The sequence below is a fragment of the Salmo salar genome, chromosome ssa01 (genome assembly GCF_905237065.1).
Source record: "Salmo salar chromosome ssa01, Ssal_v3.1, whole genome shotgun sequence".
NCBI classification, from domain to species: Eukaryota; Metazoa; Chordata; class Actinopteri; order Salmoniformes; family Salmonidae; genus Salmo; species Salmo salar.
Genome location: NC_059442.1, coordinates 80,628,603 through 80,655,671, shown reverse-complemented (window position 1 = coordinate 80,655,671; position 27,069 = coordinate 80,628,603). Strand labels below are relative to the sequence as shown.

At 39.6% G+C, this 27,069-nt stretch overlaps 1 protein-coding gene across 1 annotated transcript in view; it reads right to left on the bottom strand.

Annotated features, from left to right (window-relative positions):
- Positions 1 to 4,825: 4,825 nt before the first annotated feature.
- Positions 4,826 to 27,069, bottom strand: part of LOC106612421 (tetraspanin-15-like) — a 45,818-nt gene continuing 23,574 nt past the window's right edge. Inside the window, exons 4-8 of the mRNA XM_014213536.2 lie at positions 16,568 to 16,663; positions 13,180 to 13,296; positions 9,064 to 9,114; positions 8,735 to 8,851; positions 4,826 to 6,224 (exon numbers count right to left, since the gene is read on the bottom strand). Of these exons, the coding sequence (XP_014069011.1) occupies positions 6,051 to 6,224; positions 8,735 to 8,851; positions 9,064 to 9,114; positions 13,180 to 13,296; positions 16,568 to 16,663 (555 nt within the window). The 3' untranslated portion in view covers positions 4,826 to 6,050. The remainder of the gene's footprint in view (positions 6,225 to 8,734; positions 8,852 to 9,063; positions 9,115 to 13,179; positions 13,297 to 16,567; positions 16,664 to 27,069) is intronic.

Sequence of the window (27,069 nt, the reverse complement as noted above, 5' to 3'; positions counted from 1 at the left end):
CTACGTCCCTTCCGTCTTCAAGAGAGTGAGAGTTGCACCCCTTCTGAAAAAACCTACACTCGATCCCTCCGATGTCAACAACTACAGACCAGTATCCCTTCTTTCTTTTCTCTCCAAAACTCTTGAACGTGCCGTCCTTGGCCAGCTCTCTTGCTATCTCTCTCAGAATGACCTTCTTGATCCAAATCAGTCAGGTTTCAAGATTGGTCATTCAACTGAGACTGCTCTTCTCTGTGTCACGGAGACTCTCCGCACTGCTAAAGCTAACTCTCTCTCCTCTGCTCTCATCCTTCTAGACCTATCTGCTGCCTTTGATACTGTGAACCACCAGATCCTCCTCTCCACCCTCTCCGAGTTGGGCATCTCTGGCGCGGCCCACGCTTGGATTGCATCCTACCTGACAGGTCGCTCCTACCAGGTGGCGTGGCGAGAATCTGTCTCCGCACCACGTGCTCTCACCACTGGTGTCCCCCAGGGCTCTGTTCTAGGCCCTCTCCTATTCTCACTATACACCAAGTCACTTGGCTCTGTCATATCCTCACATGGTCTCTCCTATCATTGCTATGCAGACGACACACAATTAATCTTCTCCTTTCCCCCTTCTGATAACCAGGTGGCGAATCGCATCTCTGCATGTCTGGCAGACATATCAGTGTGGATGACGGATCACCACCTCAAGCTGAACCTCAGCAAGACGGAGCTGCTTTTCCTCCCGGGGAAGGACTGCCCGTTCCATGATCTCGCCATCACGGTTGACAACTCCATTGTGTCCTCCTCCCAGAGTGCTAAGAACCTTGGCGTGACCCTGGACAACACCCTGTCGTTCTCCACTAACATCAAGGCAGTGACCCGATCCTGTAGGTTCATGCTCTACAACATTCGCAGAGTACGACCCTGCCTCACACAGGAAGCGGCGCAGGTCCTAATCCAGGCACTTGTCATCTCCCGTCTGGATTACTGCAACTCGCTGTTGGCTGGGCTCCCTGCCTGTGCCATTAAACCCCTACAACTCATCCAGAACGCCGCAGCCCGTCTGGTGTTCAACCTTCCCAAGTTCTCTCACGTCACCCCGCTCCTCCGCTCTCTCCACTGGCTTCCAGTTGAAGCTCGCATCCGCTACAAGACCATGGTGCTTGCCTACGGAGCCGTGAGGGGAACGGCACCTCCGTACCTTCAGGCTCTGATCAGTCCCTACACCCAAACGAGGGCACTGCGCTCATCCACCTCTGGCCTGCTGGCCCCCCTACCTCTGAGGAAGCACAGTTCCCGCTCAGCCCAGTCAAAACTGTTCGCTGCTCTGGCACCCCTATGGTGGAACAAGCTCCCTCACGATGCCAGGACAGCGGAGTCAATCACCACCTTCCGGAGACACCTGACACCCCACCTCTTTAAGGAATACCTAGGATAGGATAAAGTAATCCTTCTAACCCCCCCCCTAAAAGATTTAGATGCACTATTGTAAAGTGGTTGTTCCACTGGATATCATAAGGTGAATGCACCAATTTGTAAGTCGCTCTGGATAAGAGCGTCTGCTAAATGACTTAAATGTAAAATAAGGCATGGGCTCAGTCACGCGCAAGGACTTGGGAGCGAGCTGAGTTCATATTCACTCCTAAAGAGAACGGATAAGTCCGGTTGGAATTTTATTGAAGATATATGTTAAAAACAACCTAAAGATTGATTCTATACATCGTTTGACATGTTTCTACAAACTGTAGTATAACTTTTTAGACTTTTCGTAAGCATGCGCATTGTGGATTTGGATAGTGAACCTAACACGTGAACAAAATGGATGTATTTGGACATAAATATGGACTTTATCGAACATTTATTGGGGAGCTGGGGTACCTGGGAGTGCCTTCTGATGAAGATAATCAAAGGTAAGTGAATATTTCTAATGGAATTTCTTAGTGTTATTGACTCCAAGATGGCGGGTTTCTGTTTGCTAGTTGTTGGTGTCTTCTGGGCTGTACTCAGATTATTGCAAATTGTGCTTTCGCCGTGAACCTTTTTTGAAATCTGACAAAGCGGTTACATTTAGGAGAAGTGTATCTATAGTTCTGTGCATAATACTTCTATATTGATCAAAGTTTATGATGAGTATTTCTGTAATATGTGTGCTCATTGTGCTCATTCGCCGGGGGGTTTGGAGGGAAAACATTTCTGAACATATGTAAAATGGGGTTTTATAATAAATAAATATGAACTTTATCGAGCAAAACATGCATGTATTGTGTAACATGAAGTCCTATCAGTGCCATCTGATGAAGATCATCAAAGATTAGTGAATATTTTAGCTGTACTTTTGGTTTTTGTGATGCATCTAGTTGCTTGGAAAACGGCTGTGTGGTTTTTCTTGTGAAGTTTATGTCCTAATATAATCTAATTTTAGGCTTTCGCCGTAAAGCCTTTTTGAAATCGGACAATGTGGTTGGATTAACGAGAGTCTTATCTTTAAAATGGTGTAAAATAGTTGATTGTTTGAGAAAATGGAATTCTGAGATTTTAGCTGTTTTGAATTTGGCGCTCTGATTTTCCACTGGCTGTTGTCAAAATCAATCCCGTTAACGGGATTAGAGCGCGAAGGGGTCTCTAAGAGGTTATTAAAGTACTTTGTAGGTATCCTTCATGCAGATGTTTTTATTTATACTTAAGGCTATTTTCCCACTGGAGCACTAACGGTACATAGCATTTTACCCCCAACATTAAATGTAAGTGAAGGGTTAAAGCAAAGTGAAAGGCAAGTGAGAGAGACTGAGGGCACTGGAAATTCAAAACAAGCAGACATGCTTTGATTTAGTGAGAGAGAGAGACACTGCAAGAATGTCAACACCTATAAAAAGTACAATGCTAACATGACGTCAGCTCAGTCCACAGGGTATATATACTATAAGAGTCCAGCTTCAGAGATTTTTGCAATTTGTTCCAGTCATTGGCAGCAGAGAACTGAAAGGAAAGGCAGCCAAAGGAAGTGTTGGCTTTGGGGATGACCAGTGCAATATACCTGCTGGAGCGCGTGCTGCTATGGTGACCAGTGAGCTGAGATAAGGCGGGGCTTTACCTAGCAAAGACTTATAGATGCCCTGGAGCCAGTAGGTTTGGCGACAGATATGTAGTGAGGGCTAGCAAACGAGAGCATAGAGGTCGCAGTGGTGGGTAAAAATGGGTGGCACTGTGATAACTGGATGTAGTCTTTCTGAGTAGAGTGTTGGGGGCTATTTTGTAAATGACATCGCCAAAATCAAGGATCGGTAGGATAGTCAGTTTTATGAAGGTATGTTTGGCGTCATGAGTGAAGGAGGCTTTGTTGCGAAATAGAAAGCCGATTCTTGATTTCATTTTGGATTGGAGATGCGTAATGTGAGTCTGGAAGGAGAGTTTACAGTCTAAACAGACACCTAGGTATTTGTAGTTGTCCACATATTCTAGGTCAGAACCGTCCAGAGTAGTGATGCTAGTCGGGAGGGAGGGTGCGGAAAGCATTCGGTTGAAGAACATGCACTTAGTTTTACTAGCATTTAAAAGCAGTTGGAGGCCACGGAAGGAGTGTTGTATGGCGTTGAAGCTCGTTTGGAGGTTTGTAAGCACAGTGTCCAAAGAAGGGCCAGAAGTATACAGAATGGTGTCGTCTGCGTAGAGGTGGATCAGAGAATCACCAGCAGCAAGAGCAACAGTTCGATTTTTGTTTCATCAGACCAGAGGACGTTTCTCCAAAAAGTATGATCTTTGTCCCCATGTGCAGTTGCAAACCATAGTCTGGCTTTTGTTTGGCGGTTTTAGAGCAGTGACTTCTCCCTTGCTGTTTTACTGTGGATAGAGCAGTGACTTTTGTACCTGTTTCCTCCAGCATCTTCACAAGGGCCTTTGCTGTTGTTCTGGGATTGATTTGCACTTTTTGCACCAAAGTACATTCATCTCTAGGAGACAGAACGAGTCTCCGTACTGAGCGGTATGACGCTGCGTGGTCACATGGTGTTTATACTTGCATACTATTGTTAGTACAGATGAACGTGGCACCTTCAGGCATTTGGAAATTGCTCCCAAGGATGAACCAGACTTGTGGAGGTCTACAATTTTTTTTCTGAGGTCTGATTTATTTTGATTTTCCCATGATGTCAAGCAAAGACGCACTGAGTTTGAAGGTGGGCCTTGAAATACATCCACAGGTACACCTCCAATTGACTCAAATGATGTCAATTAGCCAATCAGAAGCTTCTAAAGCCATGACATAATTTTCTGGAATTTTCCAAGCGGTTTAATTTCACAGTCAACTTAGTGTATGTAAACTTCTGACCCACTGGAATTGTGATAGTGAATTATTAGTGAAATAATCTGTCTGTAAACAATTCTTGGAAAAATGACTTGTCATGCACAAAGTAGATGTCCTAACCGACTTGCCAAAACGATATAATTTGTACCAAAAAATTTGTGGAGTGGTTGAAAAATTTGTTTTAATGACTCCAAGTGTATGTAAACTTCCGACATCAACTGTATAGATCTCTGGCGAAAAATGTCAGTATTTTCTCTTAAGGAAAACCAAAGGCATCATGGAAAAAATATGTTGGCTTGTAGACTAATATGGGTTTTGTATTAGAAAGGTGTTTGAAAAGGTTGAAGAACGTAAAGTATATTCATGATGACTAATGGGTTTGTAATGGGACAGAGAGAAAGCTGAAGAATAACAATTACACAAATGGGGTATTTTGGGTGAACTAGGCTCCATGAAAGAGTAAAATATTTACATCGTCACAGCCGGACACCCTCTGCATGCACAGAAAAACCAGCAGGACAGGAAGAGCAACTCCACTACAAAGGCTGCATAACATGACTGTAAACATGATTTATTCATTTCACCAGATCACTCACTATATAAAATGTTAAAAAGTATTAGTGAGCTCACACACACACATTTAAAAAAAAAAAATGAACAGCATAAAAGTACAAATAGTTTCATTTTGAAAAAGAAGAAAGACCAAAAGATTTACAAATACAGCACCTTAAAAGTTGGTCAAATAAATAACCTGTAGATTTGACTTTAATTAATTTGATGTATTTTGAGTTGAAATAAGTTTGAAGATAAGATTTTAAAAAGTTTGACTTTCTATTGTGTGTGGGTGGATTTAAATATCGTTCTGTCTCAGGATAACAACCTCATTTAGTCCATTGCCACGGACACAGGCTGCGGAATAAGTATGTTAGCCGTTAAAGCTAGGCATGCAATCCCATACGATAACATGCTTTTGACAGCGATAACAATCATTGGCAGGAAGACCATTCACATAATGCTGTTCTGGGAAGAGTATGAGTAATCATGAGAGCATAAGCACTCGTCCATCTTGAGAGAGGTCACCAGCATTACTAGCAGATCCCTCAACTCTCACATATTGGAGGTAAATATCACTGACTGAGCAAAGTCATACATGTAGATTTCAAACCATTACACAGTACAACATCCTAATAAAATGTGGGCAACTGACCATGTGCATGTTATACATGATTGACAACTTTGGTATTCCTAGCTCCTCAAATTAAGCCACATTGAGTGACTGACTAAAAACTTACTGAATTACATTTGTACTCACAAAACCATTAATGTGTTGAACCCATGACATCGCCAATGATTCTGAAAATCAACAATTGGATTAAGGTAAGATACCCTCCATAAAATTCCCCATAGAAAATATATCCCTTTGAAAAGCAAAAAATATACTTTACAGGACTGGCTAGAGCTACAATCTCCATAAATTAAAATTCAAAAGCATTCAATGTTTTTGCTGTGAATTAATATAAACTAAATTTTACCAAAGAGAAAAAAGGCTATTCACGTTTCATACTGTTCCATCCTACTAAAACCTTCATAACTTAACCCCTGAAAAAACAACAATCCCTGAATGAAACCAATTAAAAGGCTAATGAACAGCGTTGTAAAATGGAACTGATAGCCTTCCTACATACTGGAGCTGAGGCAGGCAGTGCATGGCTGTATTCTCTCTCTGAGCTCACACAGGCACAGCAGTGTTTTAGGCTTATTAGATAAAAAGGAGGCACGCTCAGTCGATCTCAGGCATGCAAATGCAACATTTGGCCATTCTGCCCTGCTTCTTGGTTGCCCTGAAGCCACCACTGTCCACTGTGTCCAGCAGTCCATCCTGGTAGTGACCAAACTCAGCAATGGCATCCTCCACCCGCGTGATGTAGAGCCAGCTAATGATCACACCGAAGAACTGCAAACACAAGGAGATTCAGAGTTATGGATGGGACATATGGTCTTAAACTATGGGCTTGGGGTAGGTGGCCACAAGTTCAATGTATTGTAAGCAGATAGCATATATTGGGGCACGTTGTATCTGCAGTCCATTACTGACCACTGCCTTTTTTCTTTTGGGGGGGGGGGGCTTTCAATAATAAATGTCACATCATTACATTTTGTCCTTGATATACAACACTTTTCCAAAACATACAAAAAGTCTGAAGCATGCCTTTTCAACCAACAGCACAAACATGAAACAGACAAGAACTGCAATGATGTATGAACAGGCAACCATAGCTTTTTCTGATTCTAAAGCTCAAGCTATGTGCTCTTACCGTCAACAGTCCTAAAAAAAAAGGATGTAGCAAATCACACTGCAGAGAATTTGATTTTACTTTTGTCAAGCAGCAGTGTGCAAAAAGCATGAAATAATCCATACAGTACATCTGCATCATCTTGAGGTAAACATTTCTGGTTAAGAATGCATGAAACAATTACTTTCTTTTAAAAAGTATCCTTGTGGGTATATGGCATGTTAAAAGTATTCAAGTGCTGCAGACGGCAAGTCAAGTCAGCTATGAAGTGACATCATTTTAGTTCCATAACTCGTTGACTGAGGGGTCTGAAACTTGACTTGGTTGTAATTTTGTGTGGAGTGTGACGTGACTATGTCAAAATAGCCTAGAATACAATCTTTTGATTGAAAGGGGTCTTGAAAAGTCTTCAAAATCTTGCTAGATAAACTTGTATTCGTTGTATTCGTTGTTTTCAGAAGAACAGATTGCATTTGGACACATAATTAACATGTGACATCATTGGGACTTCACAGTAGACTACAGTCTGTCTACAAAATTTCAAAGACAATTTTCAGTCTTATGAGCATAACTTTTTTTCTATAAGATACAAGTGGTAATAATGTTTATAATTGAACATAGCTAATTAACAGGAAATTATATGGAGCATGTAATGAACCAAGGCTCCTGGGACCGTTATGGAACACCTTCACCAACTGCAGAAAAGAAATATATTTTCCGTATTTATAGTACCTAATTAATCCCAGCTATGGTAGAGGAGCATGGACATTACAAACAGTCCTTTAGGTTCCTTTACTCATCAAGGTCACACTTCAACAGAGAGGCTTCAACAGTGAACCTACATGGACAACACAATACATTTCCTCAATGTGTTCAGCCCAAGTCCATTATTGAGAGGGTTCTTGCTTATGTCCTCCAACCTCCCTTACCCCAAAATGGCCTCATGATTAGTTCTCAACTGTAAGTAATGCACTAATCTAGACTCACTGCTGTGCAGATACTGCTCTGTCTTGGCCCATCTATAGCAGAACCAGGTAAACAACATAAATCAAAGTGCTGTCTCCATAGGGAATGTCTGCGAATGGGGTGATGTGTCACATAAACCAATATGCCTAATCTTTGCAGTGGAGAAGAAGTTATAACTGGGAGGCCCATGAAGCATGCCAAACACACTCATATTCTGAATGGATCTACAATACCAGTCAAAAGTTTGGACACACCTACTAATTCATGGGTTTTTATTTATTTATCATAATTCCATATGTGTCATTTCATAGTTTTGATGTCTTCACTATTATTCTACAACGTAGAAAATAGTAAAAATAAAGAAAAACCCTGGAATGAGTAGGTGTGTCCAAACTTTTGACTGGTACTAGGTCCAAGATTCAATCCGATCACTATTTGGTCGGCTATGCACCTTTTAAGGGCAATGTTTTCCGCGTTTGTGGAGACCCCATTCATGGGAACATGGGCCTAGACTTTTCATGGTGCTCTTGTGTACCTGTAGGTTTGTGTTGCATATAAACCACATGAACCCTTCTAAAAGATAAGAGTAGTTAGGCAGCAGATGGGGGCTTGGCTTACAGTAATGCAATTTACAATAACAGTCATACCTCGAAAAATGGATTTTGATTTTTCTACTGCAGATTGATAGTGGATTAAAGTTCCAGTTGACATATTATGGTGACGATTAAACATTCATTTGTGCCAAATAACTCCAAAAAGCTCATAAGAACTGAAAAACTACTCAGAATTTGAAGGTGTAAATTCAATGTTGCATATTTGTCTTGTTTTCCCGCTGTGCTTAATAAGATGGACATGGAATTTGAAACCATTGGAAAGTGTCCAACGTGCAAATCAATGATTAGTTCTGAGAGGCAGAAATTATAAAGTGATAAGAAAACACTTGTAGGGGCTTCCACTACTTACATTTTTTTTTAAATGAAGAAAAAAAGGAAAGCGCTCACAATATAACAGCATTTTTTTTAAATCTTTAACCCCCCCCCCCGAAAAGCAGTTTGTAAACCATTATGTGGAAACCAGTACCTGCCTCCTGCTACAGCCATTAACTAAAGAGCTGTGCCCATAACATTTCTGTGTGAATCATTACTTGTGTATTGTTGGTGGACATCAGATTTCAGTCTGAAATGTCATGGTGGTTAACTCTTACCTGGGGGAATAAGATGCCAAGCAGCAAGCCAGCCATTATCTTATAGTTATCCATGAACCAGATGAAAACAGCATCAGTACAACCTCTGATGTAGATGACGTTCTGCAAGTCCAGCCTCTAAGCAGGAGGGATATACATTTAAAATGGCAGGCCTTTGTGCAAATCTGTATGACTGATGTGTGTGTGATACCTTTCTTACATATGTGATAACAAATAAAAAAATGAATGCACTGTCCCTCTGTAAACATCAATTTCCCATTTAGACTTTCACATTTAGAAATTGAGACCGTGAGAGACACTGAGACAAGATTTTGTTCAGATAGTCTTACCTCTTTGTCAAGGACCTTATATCCACATAGTGTGTTGGTAACTTCATTAGGCTGAAAAGGAAGGAAGAACATAATACTAAGTAAAAGTGATAACAGATTTGAGCACATTACTAGCAAGTTACCTAAGCATATTTGAAGTTAGGATTCATCCCTTGAGGATTATTCAAATAATGAATCATAATGAGGAATCTTCTCTACAATGTCCACCTGCTTTTCTACAATGGAAAATCAAATAGCTTGTTTTGAAAGTACATGTATTTCTGTAGGCATGAAAAGTTGTGGGAAAGTTAATAAAATGTATAAACGTGGGAACCCTGTGATTGGTATCTTCTAAACTGGTAATGGAAATATTAGATCTCATGTCAAAAAGGTTGGGCACGCCTGGTCTAGTTGAACTATTTTAGAAGTTTGGCCCTTGGCTAGTGATTGTGATGAGTGAGAGAGATCAATCAGTCCCAACATTAGGGAATGGATATGTAGGCTAATATCCAGCCTAAGACCATGTTCAAAAGATCAATCAATAAATATGTTAAAATGTTAAATATTAGCTAAGACTTCAATGAAAATATTAGTAAGTCATGTGACCGAATGCTCCAAGTCTTATTGGAACAAGTTGACAAACATTGCTAAAATCCTAGCTTTGCCCCCCAGGATCCCCATTACTTATTAAGGAGCAAACAGTAGACAGTGATAACTGAGGGAAAACACACAACATGAATGACCCACACCAGGGAAATCTACTCGCTTCAGCTTGGGTGGTTCACAGCAGAGATGGAGTACTTTGTGGAAAACTGGTAAAAAGCTCTACAACTTTTAAACCAGACAGACACCTAACTCTCTTTTCATAGACAAAATGATGCTGTAAGAAGTTGTCCATTCTATTTTACTTGAATTAATTCCACTTGAATGATAGAAGGTATACATTATTCAGTGTACTTTGACATAAATATCCCTGAGCACTGAGCAACTGTGCATGTTCAGAAAACAAAATTAGAAGTCTTTTAATCTTTTTGTTCAATAATGACAGTTACCATAGGGGAGAACATGTGATATGGCCGCAAGACCATGGGCATTTTGACATGCATTAAAAAAAACTGGAACATCAGGAAAGTTGCAGAGTAGAGGCCCTTTAAATGTCAATAGACCTAAATTGTTTTAAACAAAAACAGCTAAGACAGACATGTTCCAGCTTTTTATTCACTTCAGAGACTGGAATTTTAATTGGGAACAAACAATGCATTTTTTTGTCTCACCCTTTTATATGAAGCCTATTGAGGTGTCAATATTTGGAGTTTAGAGATAAGATAATACATTCAGCCATGGGGATCGCTGAAGGTTATCTGCTTCTATATCTCAAATCCCAGCAAATATATGTTGAAAATCATGAGCTTGAAAGACAGCATGCACATCTCTCATTATGACTTGCTATTTTTACCAATCAGGTTAAAACGTAATCTTTGAGATGACAGACAAAAGGTTCGCATGCCCATAATAAGATTAATAAATAGACCAACAGTCTTTTTTACCTTGCCATTTAAAATCAGGATAGCATATTAGGATTCAGAGCCAGATCCTCCTACATGGAGCACGAGACCCCATCCCCAGCTGCCTGGGAGGATGTTATCTTTGTACTTTTTAAGAACACAAAGTGGTTGCCAGTTCTGCTGAGTGACATCCTGTCTGACCAGCTGTGCTCTCAGAGAGAGGGGATGGTTAAGGCTCACATCCACAGAAAGAACTCATAAAGCATGAGGTCTCCGTCTCCCTTCCCGGAGGGCTGGAGCCCTAGGACCTTGCCTGAAGAAAATCTGAGCTGATGATTCCTTGCCGTTCCTGTCCCAAGTCCACCTGTTTGAGCTGATGATCCTGTGCTGCTATTCCGACTGCAGCTGTGGACACCTGACCTGACTTCCCCGGGCACGCTACAGCATCCCGGAAGAGCATCCCGGTGTCGCCTCTTCACTGTTGACGTTGAGACAGGTGTTTTACGGATACTATTTAACGAAGCTGCCAGTTGAGGACTTGTGAGGCATCGGTTTCTCAAACTAGACACTAAATGTACTTGTCCTCTTGCTCAGTTGTGCACCGGGGCCTCCCACTCCTCTTTCTATTCTGGTTAGAGGCAGTTTGCGCTGTTCTGTGAAGGGAGTAGTACACAGCGTTGTACGAGATCTTCAGTTTCTTGGCAATTTCTCGCATGGAATAGCCTTCATTTCAGAACAAGAATAGACTGACGAGTTTCAGAAGAATGTTCTTTGTTCCTGGCCATTTTGAGCCTGTAATCGAATCCACATATGCTGATGCTCCAGATACCCAACTAGTCTAAAGAAGGCCAATTTTATTACTTCTTTAAATCAGCACAACAGTTTTCAGCTGTGCTAACATAATTGCAAAAGGGTTTTCTAATGATCAATTAGCCATTTAAAATGATAAACTTGGATTAGCTAACACAACGTGCCATTGGAACACAGGAGTGATGGTTGCTGAATAGGCCTCTGTACACCTACGTAGATATTCCATTAAAAATCAGACGATTCCAGTTACAATAGTCATTTACAACATTAACAATGTCTACACTGTATTTTGGATCAATTTGATGTTATTTTAAATGGACAAAAAAAATAGCTTTTCTTTCAAAAACAATCATAGTCATTGTGTCATAGTGTGCAGCACAGATATGAAGCAGTCATTTTAAAAAATCATGTTAAACACCATGCAATTTATTATTTGACTTAAGAACATTTTTACTCCTGAACTTATTTAGGCTTGGCATAAGAGGTTAAATAATTATTGACTCAAGACATTTGAGCTAATAATTTTACATTCATTTGTAAACATTTCTAAAAACATAATTCCATTTTGACATTATGGGGCACTGTGTGTAGGCCAGTGACAAATCTATATGTAATCCACTTCAAATTCAGGCTGTAACACATCAAAATGTGGAAAAAGTCAAGGGGTGTTAATACTTTCTGAAGGCACTGTACAAGGACCTTGAGCATTCCCTCCAGTGGCAAACTTTGCAGGGGAGGGGTCTATATTAAAGACAACTATGAGTTAATCACAACCTTTTAGTATGTCATATATTTGAGGATTCCATAGAAAAGTTGGTGTGTCTATATAAAAAGTGTAATTGGTGTTACTCAATTTAAATGAAAGGAAATTACATTGTGAGCAAAATGACTAATCAATGGATTTTTAAAGGGTTAACGACCTTAGATATGAGCATCTGTGGCCTCCATTTAGGAAAATCCTCAATTACCTATGTTATTGGTGTTTCTACTCCTACTGGTGTCACAATGTTATATAATTTATTATCAAAACTATTTTAAAAAAGTCATTCAGTTACCATATTAATTGATTTAGAATGGGAAGAAAAACATTTTTTGTTCATTTTCCCCATAATGCAATGCCCAAATGCGACCGTAATTCAAGAACGACCCTAGTGTTATATTTAGAGATCAGAACAACACGGAGGGGAACAAATATGGCATAGGAGGCATCTAGAGATAAACTAATCTGAGCTGTACTGATTAATAGTTTTCAACAAGTCTGCAAATGTGTTAGGGGACATGAAGTGTTGTCATGGATGTAGTCTCTAATCTACCATTCTCTGCTGAAACCCCACAATGCTAAACAGTTCAATTATGAGTGTAAATAACCAGAGTTGGTTGTACATTTCCATGTTTCTTGCCAGACAAAAATTTGAATGTGTGATCTTGCCAACCTGAGATTTGTTTAGTACAAAGACACTAAGAAAAAGACAAAGTGACATTTGGAGACAATGGTAGCCTCAAGGTTAGAGTCTCGGACCAATAAGAGGAAGGTTGTCGGTTTGAATCACAGGGCTGACACGTAAAAGCAGACTGGAGTGAACTGCAGCCATAGGGTTGCTGGCATCATTATCCAATATGCTACCTACTGCCATTTTGAAAGAAACTGCTTCAGGGTCCCTGCTCTGCTGAGCTGACCCTGTGCTGCTCCCAGACTGTCATGTGTGTGGGGTGTTGGGTTGGGTACAGTGACACCAAACAATTTGCGTTCAAATTGATTTAAATAAAGATCTATTATATTCTAATTTGCATCATGAGCTCTCAATGGAAGAGCAGCACAGACCTTGTTTTCGAGGCAGCAGGTGTAAGGAACTCCACATGCCAGTGGTCCAGGAGCTGTACAGTTATGGTACATGTTCACTTCCCAGTCTTCATACTCCTGCCCTCCACAACACTTGAACTGTAAAGAACAGACAGCGACAAAGCACAGACTGACAAACATATTAATAAATCAAAAACAGTTCTAAAATGGTATTCAGTATTATGAAAAACCTAGGTTCCTCTTTAAAAAACACACAACTTTAAAGGCTTACTTAAGCTGTCATAAACCCTTTATGCCTACACAGATACACATTGTTTTAAGCAATTCATCCTATACAAGCTTTTTAACAGGTCCTTAAATCAGGCACACAATGTGGCATAACCCCTTTGTCAACCTCTAGCATGCCATTTGCTTACGTGATTTGTGAAGCATAGACTATGAAGGCCTTATAAAAGGGTTTATGAACACGTTTTTTAAATTGTGGATCATTTGAGCTTCAAATACATTTTCTAACTCTTCTGGTCTGGTACAGCAATGTTGTTTACATGTTGAGCTTTTGTATTAGCATAAAACACAATTTAGGTTTAAAGGAAGTATTTTGCAAGACTATAATTCAAAGGAGCTGAGCTATACACTGTGCATCTGCTTTGTCTTCAAAGCAAAGATCTGAAAAGGCTCTTAAAATGCCTAGAGCCATTGCTAGTAATTACTCCAATTACCTGGATAGGATTCTCTGAAAGTTTTAAGTACACTATTTCAGGAGCTATAGCATTATGGTTGTACAATATCATTTTGTCATTTAGAATCCTGTAAAGTTTCAGTAAAGGGATCAAAATTAACACGATTATTTATAATGTGTTGAGGTACAGGTAACTAAATGAAACAGTATTTTGGCAGTTACATGCCATTTCCACCTTCTGTGACTAGGTAAAAAAAAAATCTAGATTGTAAATCAATATTTTAGGAAAATCCGGTATCTTTACCCATTAACAAATGTATTCCTGAAGAAAACTCACAAAACATGGATGTGATGATATATACACTGAACAAAAATATAAAAACGCAACACTTGAGAGCCAGGACCACCCCCTGGGGAGCCAGGCCCACCCCCTGGGGAGCCAGGACCACCCCCTGGGGAGCCAGGCCCAGAAATAAGCTTTTTGTGCGGATGGAACATTTCTGGGATCTTTTATTTCAGCTCATGAAACATGGGACCAACACTTTACATGTTACGTTTATATTTTTGTTCAGTATATAACTAATGAGTTGTAGTGGCACTGACATTATTGAGTTACAAGAACATGAGGGAGAGGGATCTTGTGTGTGCTTAGGGAGATTAGCAAGTAACCTTTCCTCCAGCAGCTCATACAAGCACTTTGTACCAATTCATGGTTCACCACAGAGACCAAGTAGTCCAGTTCAGATTTTCATCAGAGTAAGAACTAACCCAAGCCAAAGCAATACTAAGCCTACTCTAGCGATCATTAAACAAATACTGGCCTGTGTTAAACGTCAGTTTTAAAACACACAAAACCTAGAAGCCAAATATACAAGCCAGAAATCAGAGGCTTGAGATGTGTGCATCCATTTGAGTGCTATTAAAATATCCTGCTGTAATTATAGTCCTTAATAAATACATACAAATGTAATGACCTGGAATAGCAGAGACCTTTGCTTAAAAATCATAAAGACAGGCAATGAACATTCACAAATGTATTGCGTGTGGCTGGTAAAACATGCACCTTTCACATTCGCATGAAGTGAACGTTTTTATACGAATACATTTACAGATGATGTCTCAATCGAGTGGCAGAATGTCACGTATTTCTAATAAGCTGTGTCTCTGACGCCACCAAAACCATCATGAAAGACATCTATGGTACACAAATAAAGCACAATACATAACGTACATTACCCCCTATAGAACCTACTTCCATCTGAGTGACCACTTCGAGAGCCAGTCTTCAACTTGGCTGGCGAAACGCCTCAGAGTTAAAAGCAAGCAGAACTACACCTACTTCCTTTTAAAAATACAGTCTAATCTGATGCAGTTCAACATTTGACCATAAGGTAGCGCTTAAGAAAAATAGTATCTATGAAAACCCTGTCAAAGTACCTTAGGCTAGGTCTAATACTAGTTAAGAGCTACAGCACACAGTTGTGGTTACAAACAAAATCATATTCAATAGTGAGTTTAGAAAAAGTTTTTAAAAAGGGGGACAGCAGCACTTGATGCAGTTGTATTGATCTACTTCCTTCTATCAACAAGCCCAAACAACCACAACTATCTCCCTCAGTTGGGATTTTCAAAGCTCCCGTTCGACCTGCTTTAGGATAATGTCAAAACACATCACACAGTTGGAGAGAATGGAGACGGAATGACACATTGACGTTCTATTAAGGGAGACAGACAAAGCTGTCCTCCAACATTCAGAGTCCCAATTTACAAGTAGTTATTTCTTTAAACATTTTCCATTCTACAAACAGCTTTGTGTTGCTTGTGGTGAGTATAAATGCTTGAAATAAAGCACAATACTTGTTTGGCAAATACAGTGTTGTGGAAAAGTATGTGCCACCTTGCTGATTTTCTCTATTTTTGCATATTTTTGATACTGAATGTTGTAAGATCTTCAACCAAAACCTAATATTAAATACAGGGAACCTGATTTTACAAATAATATTTTTTTTTTTTACTGAATTACCAAAGTTATGCAACACCCAGTTTGTGTGAAAAAGTACTTGCCCCCTTACAGTCAAAAACTGCTTGTGCCACCTTTAGCTGCAATGACAGCAACCAAACACTTCCTGTAGTTGTTGATCAGTCTCTCACGTCGCTGTGGAGGAATTTTGAGTGTAAGGGGGCAATTACTTTCACACACAGGGGCATTGGGTGTTGCCTAACTTTGTTTATGAAGCATGTCATTGTTGTGTTATTTGTTCACTCAGGTTCCCTTTATCTAATATTAGGTTTTGGTTAAGATCTGATAACATTTAGTATAAAAAAAATTGCTAAAGTAGAAAGAATTTGATGGGGGGGAAAATACTTTTTCACAGCACTGTACCCGGGTTACTTTTTATCATTAGTAGTCCTCCTGTGTAACAACTTATGGAAAAGCAGGATTGCTGGAGAAAATGAGTTCTCTGTAACAGATTTTGTCAAGGTTAGGTGTGAGAATGAGAACTCCAATGCTGCATTGACAGCATCCATCTCTCCCCCACCCGGAAGGAACCTTCTAATTACAACAAACCACTTTTCCCTTGTGACATAACCGCTTCCATTATTTCAAAGTGAATAATCACAAATTACATTTATTCAACATCAATGAAAAACACAAAGAATCGCAGACACAAAACATCGCAAACAGTTTAAAAAGAATATCCATTAATTGTTAAAAAAATGAAATCTTACCTTTCTTTGAACAAAGTCCATGATGTTTTTGAAATCCAGATCATCGTAGTAATTCACTATTCCTTTACGAATGTTTTTGTTTAAGAGGTCCACAGTCTATGGTGGTGGAAAAGAAAAATAGAGGGTGAAATATATTAAGACTGTAGGATTGATAGTGTAGGCAGCTTTAAAACAATCGAGTACAATTTTTTTTTAAACATTTAATAAGGAATTCAATGCACCAACACTTGAACTCTCCCTATATTGCTCCTGTCAATAAAAAGTACTTTATTTTCCTAAATCCTGGGATCATGACGTTGCCCTCTTTGGGTACATCGAGCACTATACCCCGCCTCCCTCTGCACCAGCCCTTTTCTATGCACCATCCCCCTACCTCTATACTCCTGACACCAGGCTCAGTCAGAAGAGGTCGTAAATTCCTATGAGGAGATCCTCTCCTCATGGCCACAGTATAGAGAGAGAATGAGTTTTCATAGAGAGGACAAAGGAATTTCTTCCACCTCACAGAACTGGAGAACCGAACGACATTTATGTTCTGGAGAAGGTATAAAAGATCGGTGAAGAATCCAGCTACGAACTGGTCCGTTTGGTACAATTTTGTGAAACTTATGAGAGACAATACCGCCACATTACCATAACCATGTTTATAGAAGAGTCTCAGGTATGAGACTTACATCTAATGGTTGTATAAAATGAATGAATAAGGATGAAGATATTAGTGAGATGATGGGATGCTATGTAATGATGTTAATGTGAGAGAATTGTATTTCTGTTTAAAGTTTCACTAAGTCCTTGGCACGCCCCCAGGGGCACAGACAGGACCTGGCATCATGAGACAGCCTTTTCAATGTTCCGAAGAAAACCTAGGTGGGGGTTTTATATCACCAGACCAGCTTACCTTGATACCGAGAGGGCCAAGGTTTGAGAGGAGACCAGCTTACCTCAATAACGAGAGGGCCAAGGTTCGAGACCATGCATTTCTCTTGCTGAACTTTTAACCATACCACGTGGTTAAACTCTTAGACTATCGATACCGACAGAATAAGAACAAGTCTTTGATATTAATTACTAGTCTGCAGCTAGGAATTCGGTATCATTGAACGCGAAGACCGACAACCGCCGAAACAGCTATTCTATAACGACATGAATGAATGTTACTCTGAGCTATCCATTCTAACCACGACAGAGAGAGAGAGAGAGACAGAGAGAGAGAGAGAGAGGGGGCGGACTAACTCTCCAACAGAAACTAACTTTTCAACAGAGATCCCGACGACACACTGAGCGTAAATATAAGCCGCCATGCCGGTTTAGCCCACTAGGGCACATTCTCCTATCATTTCCTTGTAAACATATCTACTGTTTGTTATGCATTTCGGTGAATTACCTAGTTAGTAAATAAATTATTTTAAGACAATTGACATATGGATGACTCATAGTGAAGACTGGATTCGTGCAGATAACCAACAATTTACGACGTTTGGAATGAGACTAATGTGAGGTAAATAATAATTCATTAATTCGAAGACTAATTGATCAGATATTAAAAGATCTGAAAGTTATATTAGGAAAATTATAACTTTGTAATCTGAATATTTTCCTTGGTGACCCGACTTCCTAGTTAATTACAGTTACATGATTAATCAGTTTAACCTCTTACATCTATACGTTCCGCTAGCGGAACACCTGCTCCAATATCCAATGATAGGCGTGGCGCGAATTACAAATTCCTCAAAAATACAAAAACATCCATTTTTCAAACATATGACTATTTTACAGCATTTTAAAGAAAAGACTCTCCTTTATCTAACCACACTGTCCGATTTCAAAAAGGCTTTACAGCGAAAGCACAACATTAGATTATGTCACCAGAGTACCCAGCCAGAAATAATCAGACACCCATTTTTCAAGCTAGCATATAATGTCACAAAAAACAAAACCACAGCTAAATGCAGCACTAACCTTTAATGATCTTCATCAGATGACAACCCTAGGACATTATGTTATACAATACATGCATGTTTTGTTCAATCAAGTTCATATTTATATCAAAAACCAGCTTTTTACATTAGCATGTGACGTTCAGAACTAGCATACCCCCCGCAAACCTCCGGTGAATTTACTAAATTACTCATGATAAACGTTCACAAAAAACATAACAATTATTTTAAGAATTATAGATACAGAACTCCTTTGTGCAATCGAGGTGTCCGATTTTAAAATAGCTTTTCGGTGAAAGCACATTTTGCAATATTCTGAGTAGATAGCCCAGCCATCACGGCTAGCTATTTAGACACCCACCAAGTTTAGCCCTGACCAAACTCCGATTTACTATTAGAAAAGTTTGATTACCGTTGGTGTTCTTCGTCAGAATGCACTCCCAGGACTGCTACTTCAATAACAAATGTTGGTTTGGCTCAAAATAATCCATTGTTATATCCAAATAGCGGCGTTTTGTTCGCGCGTTCAAGACACTATCCGAAGTGTAAATAAGGGTCACGAGCATGGCGCATTTCGTGACAAAACATTTCTAAATATTCCATTACCGTACTTCGAAGCATGTCAACCGCTGTTTAAAATCAATTTTTATGCCATTTTTCTCGTAAAAAAGCCATAATATTCCGACCGGGAATCTGCGTTTAGGTAAAAAGACGAAAGAAAATAAAGCATGGGGTCGACTCGGGCACGAGCTTGAGTCTCACAGTACTGTGACCAGCCACTATCCAAACGCGCTACTTTTTTTTCAGCCAGAGCCTGCAAAGCCATGATTCAGCTTTTTGCCGCCTTCTGAGAGCCCATGGGAGCCGTAGGAAGTGTCACGTAACAGCAGAGATCCCCTGTATTGGATAGAGATAATCAAGAAGGGCAAGAAATTGTCAGACAGGGCACTTCCTGCATGGAATCTTCTCAGGTTTTGGCCTGCCAAATGAGTTCTGTTATACTCACAGACACCATTCAAACAGTTTTAGAAACTTTGGAGTTTTTTCTATCCAAAGCTAATAATTATATGCATATTCTAGTTTCTGGGCAGGAGTAATAATCAGATTAAATCGCTGCCAAAGGTAATTCTAACATGTATTGACTGAGGGGTGTAAATACTTGTGTAAATGAGACATTTCTGCATTTTCAATACATTTGCAAAAATGTCTAAAAACGTGTTCACTTTGTCATTATGGGGTATTGTGTGTAGATGGGCGAGAAAAAAAACAATTTAATCCATTTTAGAATAAAGCTGTAACATAACAAAATGTGGAAAAGGGGAAGAGGGCTGAATACTTTCTGAATGCTCAGCCGGGGGGCGGAATAATCATGTCTAAACCAATTTGGATGGAATGAAACGCTAGTGCCTGGTATAAGATAAATACACAACACAGAGACAGAGTACGAGAAGTCAATAGAGTACTAACAATCATTGGAAATAGTGGTTTTTCTGTAATAGGGGATTTTTTTATTTTATTTTACCCTTATTTAACTAGGCAAGTCAGTTAAGAACAAATTCTTATTTTCAATGATGGCCTAGGAACAGTGGGTTAACTGACTTGTTCAGGGGCAGAACGACAGATTTTTTACCTTGTCAGCTCGGGGATTTGATCTTGAAACCTTTCGGTTACTAGTCCAACATTCTAACCACTAGGCTACCTGCCGGATTAATGAGCAATGGGTCAGAGACATGGGAGGAATTTGTCTATACAGTGAGCCTGAAATAGGATACTTGTTATTTGGCCATTGGCCCAGTTTTATTGCAAGGAATTCTAAATTGGTAAACCATAGGCTAGGGCTGGGTTATAAACTACATCCTGTCCCCTTTGTTCATTGGAGGAGAGAATCACTGAGGACAGGGAAGGAATGACCATCTACCTTTCAGCATAACCTCTGTGATTTATCCTCTTCGAACAAAACCTATTTTCCTCCCCCTGATGTGCTTTGGGGTCTGTGTTATTAAAGAATAACAAACTGCTAACATTTGGTGCTGTGACCCAGATGAATTGGTCTAAACAACAAGAAAAATGTATCAACTGTGTGTTGATCCAGAGGAAAGAGAGAAGGCTGAGCGCAACCCACACTTTGGGAGTCAACTTAATTTCCTGATTGATGGCATAATTGCTGGGTGAGTCTAGACCAATATAATTTAAAAAAGAAACAACTCAAGTTAAAATTAGTGCATGCACTGATTGATACATATCTGTGACGTATAAGGGTTCAAGTCCTTTGTTCTATTACAGACTTCCTTTGTTTGCTCGGTTAGGGGTTTGAGTCCTCCGTTACAGCTTTGTTCTCAATTATAGGGGTTCAAGTCCTCTATTACAAAAGGTTAGAGTCCTTTCTTTTTGTGAAACCTTCTTGTTGCATAGAAGTGAGTTGCTAATTGAGTACCGTAATTTCCGGACTATTAACCTGTTAGGGCTAGGGGGCAGTATTGACACGGCCGGATAAAAAAACGTACCCGATTTAATCTGTTTACTACTCCTGCCCAGTAACTAGAATATGCATATAATTACTGTCTTTGGATAGAAAACACCCTCAAGTTTCTAAAACTGTTTGAATGGTGTCTGTGAGTATAACAGAACTCATATGGCAGGCAAAAACCTGAGAAGATTCCTTACAGGAAGTGCCCTCTCTGACAAGATCTTGTTCTTCTTGTCTCTGTTTATTGAAGACTGAGGATCTTTGCTGTAACGTGACACTTCCTACGGCTCCCATAGGCTCTCAGAGCCCGGGAAAAAGCTGAATGATATCGAGGCAGCCCCAGGCTGAAACACATTATCGTGTTTGGATAGTGGCCGGTCAGAGTACTCTGAGACTCAGGCTCGTGCACGAGGGCACGAGATGTTTTTATTTTCTCTCTCTTTGTACATATATACGCTTTCCCGGTCGGAATATTATCGCTTTTTTACGAGAAAAATGGCATAAAAATTGATTTTAAACAGCGGTTGACATGCTTCGAAGTACGGTAATGGAATATTTAGATTTTTTTTTTCACGAAATGCACCGTGCTCGTCACCCTTATTTACCCTTTCGGATAGTGTCTTGAACGCACGAACAAAACGCCGCTATTTGGATATAACAATGGATTATTTGGGACCAAACCAACATTTGTTATTGAAGTAGAAGTCCTGGGAGTGCATTCTGATGAAGAACAGCAAAGGTAATAACATTTTTCTTATAGTAAATCTGACTTTGGTGAGTGCTAAACTTGCTGGGTGTCTAAATAGCTAGCCCTGTGATGCCGGGCTATCTACTGAGAATATTGCAAAATGTGCTTTCACCGAAAAGCTAATTTAATATCGGACATAGCGAGTGCATAGATGAGTTCTGTATCTATAATTCTTAAAATAATTGTTATGTTTTTTGTGAACGTTTATCGTGAGTAATTTAGTAAATTCCCCGGCAGTGTTCGGTGGGAATGCTAGTCACATGCTAATGTAAAAAGCTGGTTTTTTATATAAATATGAACTTGATTGAACAAAACATGCATGTATTGTCTAACATAATGTCCTAGGGTTGTCATCTGATGAAGATGATCAAAGGTTAGTGCTGCATTTAGCTGTGGTTTGGGTTTATGTGACATTATATGCTAGCTTGAAAAATGGGTGTCTGATTATTTCTGGCTGGGTACTCTGCTGACATAATCTAATGTTTTGCTTTCGTTGTAAAGCCTTTTTGAAATCGGACAGTGTGGTTAGATTAACGAGAGTCTTGTCTTTAAAATGGCGTAAAATATGTTTGAAAAATTGAAGTTTTTGCATTTGAGGTATTTGAATATCGCGCCACGGGATTACACTGGCTGTTGAGTAGGTGGGACGCAAGCGTCCCACCTAGCCCATAGAGGTTAAGCTTTCTGTGCTGTATTAACGTATCATGAAAATGACAACTGCCGCTTTAGATTGAAAACAATGACTGCGATATGACCGTTCATATCTTCAAAAAATAAGCTATTTACTTTCAGAGTGCGAGCTGACCAAGGGATCGAAAATGTAGATATTGCCAGATCTATGTTCACTGTCCGAGGAACAGGCTGTGGAAGCTTTATTGCTGGAAAAAGTGTCCATAACCAGAGGTAATGAAACTGTTCTGTGTTCTTTTTCTCTCTTCCTGTCTTGTTGTACATGGAAGCTGTCTCATATGCATTCATTTAAAAACCCTTAAGATGTCAGCTGCTAATTTTCAGATTTACACCCCAAACACTCAACCATTTTCACTGGACTATCAAGCCCCTATTACTGCCAAGTCATGATTTCCCTGGGGGTTAGCCTTGCAATAACCAAGTGGTGAGACACATAGCCCTCTATATTTAAACGTTTCAGGTACACTCAGATAGGTGTCTGCGTCACGTAGAGTCAGTGACCACTCACAACTTGCATTTCTATAACCTCGGACCCACCTCAGTGTTCACTATTCATTGAGTAAGACCACAGAGATCAGGTTCCACCCCAAAACCTTTTCTTTCTCTCTGTTAGAGTGGACTGCTTATGGCGAGATGTTTGGAGTGCTGTGACATGTCACTACTACAACTTGCTGCACAGTTTGGAGGAAGAAAACTACCTTGACCTGTCGAATTCTATCCACCTATTCTATGTGGGATACGTGTTCCTACCTTGTCTGCGGGCAGATCTGCAGCATTTCAGAGAGTTGGAATAATCACCCTTTAAGTACAGAGGCGAACCTGACACCTCCCCAGCTGTTGCCTTAGCACTACACAACTGATTCAAATGATCAAGTCATCATCAAGCTTCAAGTGGCATTTATCTATTCATTTCTGATCTGGTAATGTAAAAGTCTAATAATGATATTATCTTCTATTGTTTCTCCTCATGTGTCTGTTTTTCAGCATAAAGTACTCTGTAGCCACTTAGTGTGGACACCAGGTGAGACCCCCCACCCCGTCTCTTTTTAACTACCTTATTTTCTCAATAACAGTCTCTCTCTCCTTCACTTTATCCCTCCCCCCTAAATCCTCTAGGTTATATCAGCTGTGTTCTTGAACCCGTCCCGTATCTGAACTGGCTGACACAGAGGGCACAGCATGATCATAGATGAGGGGTCACTTGGTCAGGTCAACAGGAAGTATTATTGAAGAGATGCTTTACATTGAAATACAGATAGAGATGTAGTAGTCCCAGAGTCAATGATCCAAGGTCAGTTTTGCATTTCACCTCCTGATGATTATGATGACTGACCGTGTTCGAATAAAAAAAAAAAAAAAACAAAGCTTAATCATGCTCTCTCTCGGTCTCTCGTCTGCAGGTATGTTTTGATGTGAGAGAGGAACCCAGTCCCGTCATTGCCACCTAACCTGCTCTTAAGATAACCGTCGGGCCGACTGGGAGCCCAAGGCTGGTTAGGAGACACCGCTAGAGACACTATGTAATTTTAATGAGAGAATATTAGGGTAGCACTGTAATTCATTAAATTATATGCCGTCTTCCCTGCTCCTCTCTTTTACCTCCTTCTTCTATACCTCTCTCCCCACCTCCTCTTTTTTTAATAATGCACACCATATGTGCATTGAAGTACAGATTGAACTTGTATTTATAATGCATGTAATATGCATTTATAACACCTGGATAATGAACTTTCAATAAAGCGTTTCACATTCTCCGCTGGTTTAAATTAAGTATCTCATTGGAATACTACACCTATCCTGTGTCCTCAGATTAATGCAGATGAAGGGACTTAAAATATGCATAGGAAGTGTAGTGTACTGTTTTTCTGTATATATGAATTACAAATCAGCCTTTACTTAAATCATGTTTCTAGTCTATTGCATAGTTACAATGTGAGGTAAACACTGTTGAAGAGTATAATTGTAATACACACACACACCATGGAGTTTGATACACCTGGTATTGGATATGACTGAAAAAGAATGCGGTTCAGGTATGAATCTCTGCGAGACACCTTTATTTGCCAAGGAAGAGCACATGATCAGTGCAGTGAATATATTCAATGTACAGGCTACAATGTGGGGATCTCATGCGTGGTAATAACTACAGTACATGTATATAGGACTTGCACAAAGTTATTATATTCTACTCAATCCATAGGCTTCATTAATGCCATTCAGACTTGAAGTCAATACAACAACTATGATAGCTGAGGTTCATAGGTTCTGAACTAATATTCACACCAAATGTTTTAGGGTTCATACACAGATCGGCTACATACTGTAGCTAGCTACACATCCATAGGCATACAGTTATATTTATCCTCCACCACACAATAAGCAAATAAATAGTTAGCTAACTATGTTACTTCAGCTGCATTGCATGGCAAATATAAGCAAGGCAAGCTTACAGAATTGTACATTCAATTTGCAGTAAATGCTTTAGCTAGTTAGATTCTTTACATCCACTGTTTCACAAGACGACAGCCTGGTTTCCCAGGAGTCCCTAAATAACATTAAACACAAATTACAATTTCATACTCATGTCATAACACTAGCTAGCTAGCTGGCTGATGTTAGCTAGTCAGCCAACTTGCTAAATAGCAATTTTCGTAAATTAACTTTATAACAAAAACATATGCAATCATTTGTCTCTACATTAACCAACATATGTCTCTCAATTGTACATTTTTTGCTTAACTCGTTATGATGGAATATTATCGCTTTTTTACGAGAAAAATTGCATAAAAATTGATTTTAAACAGCGGTTGACATGCTTCGAAGTACGGTAATGGAATATTTAGAAATGTTTTGTCACGAAATGCGTCATGCGCGTGACCCTTATTTACACTTCGGATAGTGTCTTGAACGCACGAACAAAACGCCGCTATTTGGATATAACTATGGATTATTTTGAACCAAACCAACATTTGTTATTGAAGTAGCAGTCCTGGGAGTGCATTCTGACGAAGAACACCAAAGGTAATCAAACTTTTCTAATAGTAAATCTGACTTTGGTGAAGGCTAAACTTGCTGGGTGTCTAAATAGCTAGCCCGTGATGCCGGGCTATGTACTCAGAATATTGCAAAATGTGCTTTCACCGAAAAGCCATTTTAAAATCGGACACCTCGATTGCACAAAGGAGTTCTGTATCTATAATTCTTAAAATAATTATGTTTTTTTGTGAACATTTATCGTGAGTAATTTAGTAAATTCACCGGAAGTGTTCGGTGGGAATGCTAGTTCTGAACGTCACATGCTAATGTAAAAAGCTGGTTTTTGATATAAATATGAACTTGATTGAACAAAACATGCATGTATTGTATAACATAATGTCCTAGGGTTGTCATCTGATGAAGATCATTAAAGGTTAGTGCTGCATTTAGCTGTGGTTTTGTTTTTTGTGACATTATATGCTAGCTTGAAAAATGGGTGTCTGATTATTTCTGGCTGGGTACTCTGGTGACATAATCTAATGTTGTGCTTTCGCTGTAAAGCCTTTTTGAAATCGGACAGTGTGGTTAGATAAAGGAGAGTCTTTTCTTTAAAATGCTGTAAAATAGTCATATGTTTGAAAAATGGATGTTTTTGTATTTTTGAGGAATTTGTAATTCGCGCCACGCCTATCATTGGATATTGGAGCAGGTGTTCCGCTAGCGGAACGTCTAGATGTAAGAGGTTAAAGGAGGAACCACTGTAAGCATTCAACAAGCTTTTTGAAGTGAACATAAGTTTATGGGTAGCTAAGCCCTACAGAAACAATGTGTTCTAGAAGGGGTTATATTTTGCAGTCAAATAAATATATAAACATAGAGATATATATTAAAAAAACTTTTGAAGTTAATATAATGCCATTGTTAAGTGAGAAAACCACTCTGAAAAAGGGCAGCACAGCTCCTCCTGATGTGAGCATGAAAGAGATTTTAAATTCACTGTCTAGTGAAATGAAGAACCATTTCAAAGTAGAGCTGTAGGCAAGATAAAAATATTCTGTCATTAATGAAAAATATGGAATATGTCAGATATACAAAAATCTTGGGGGAAAATACAGAGAATGTCTAATTCGTTGACAAAGACATGATGGTCTTTAACCTGTTAGGGCTAGGGGGCAGCATTGACACGGCTGGATAAAAAACATACCCGATTTAATCTGGTTACCACTCCTACCCAGTAACTAGAATATGCATATACTTATTACATATGGATAGAAAACACCCTAAATTTTCTAAAACTGTTTGAATGGTGTCTGTGAGTATAACAGAACTCAAATGGCAGGTCAAAACCTGAGAGATTCCTTTACAGGAAGTGGCCTGTCTGACCATTTGTTGAACTTCTTTTCCATCTCTATCATTTACTAAGGATCTCTGCTCTAACGTGACACTTCCCACGTCGTCCATAGGCGCTCAGAGCCCGGGAAAAAACAGAATGTCGTCATTCCAGCCCCAGGCTGAAACACATTATCGCCTTTCTCAAGTGGCCGATCAAGAGACACTGGCTTATGCGCGTGACCCCGACCGCCCCCGCCTTTGGGATTTTTTTCCTCTGTTTGCCGAAAAGGAGATTCCCTGTCGGAATATTATCGCTTTTCTACGAGAAAAATGTCATAAAAATTGATTTTAA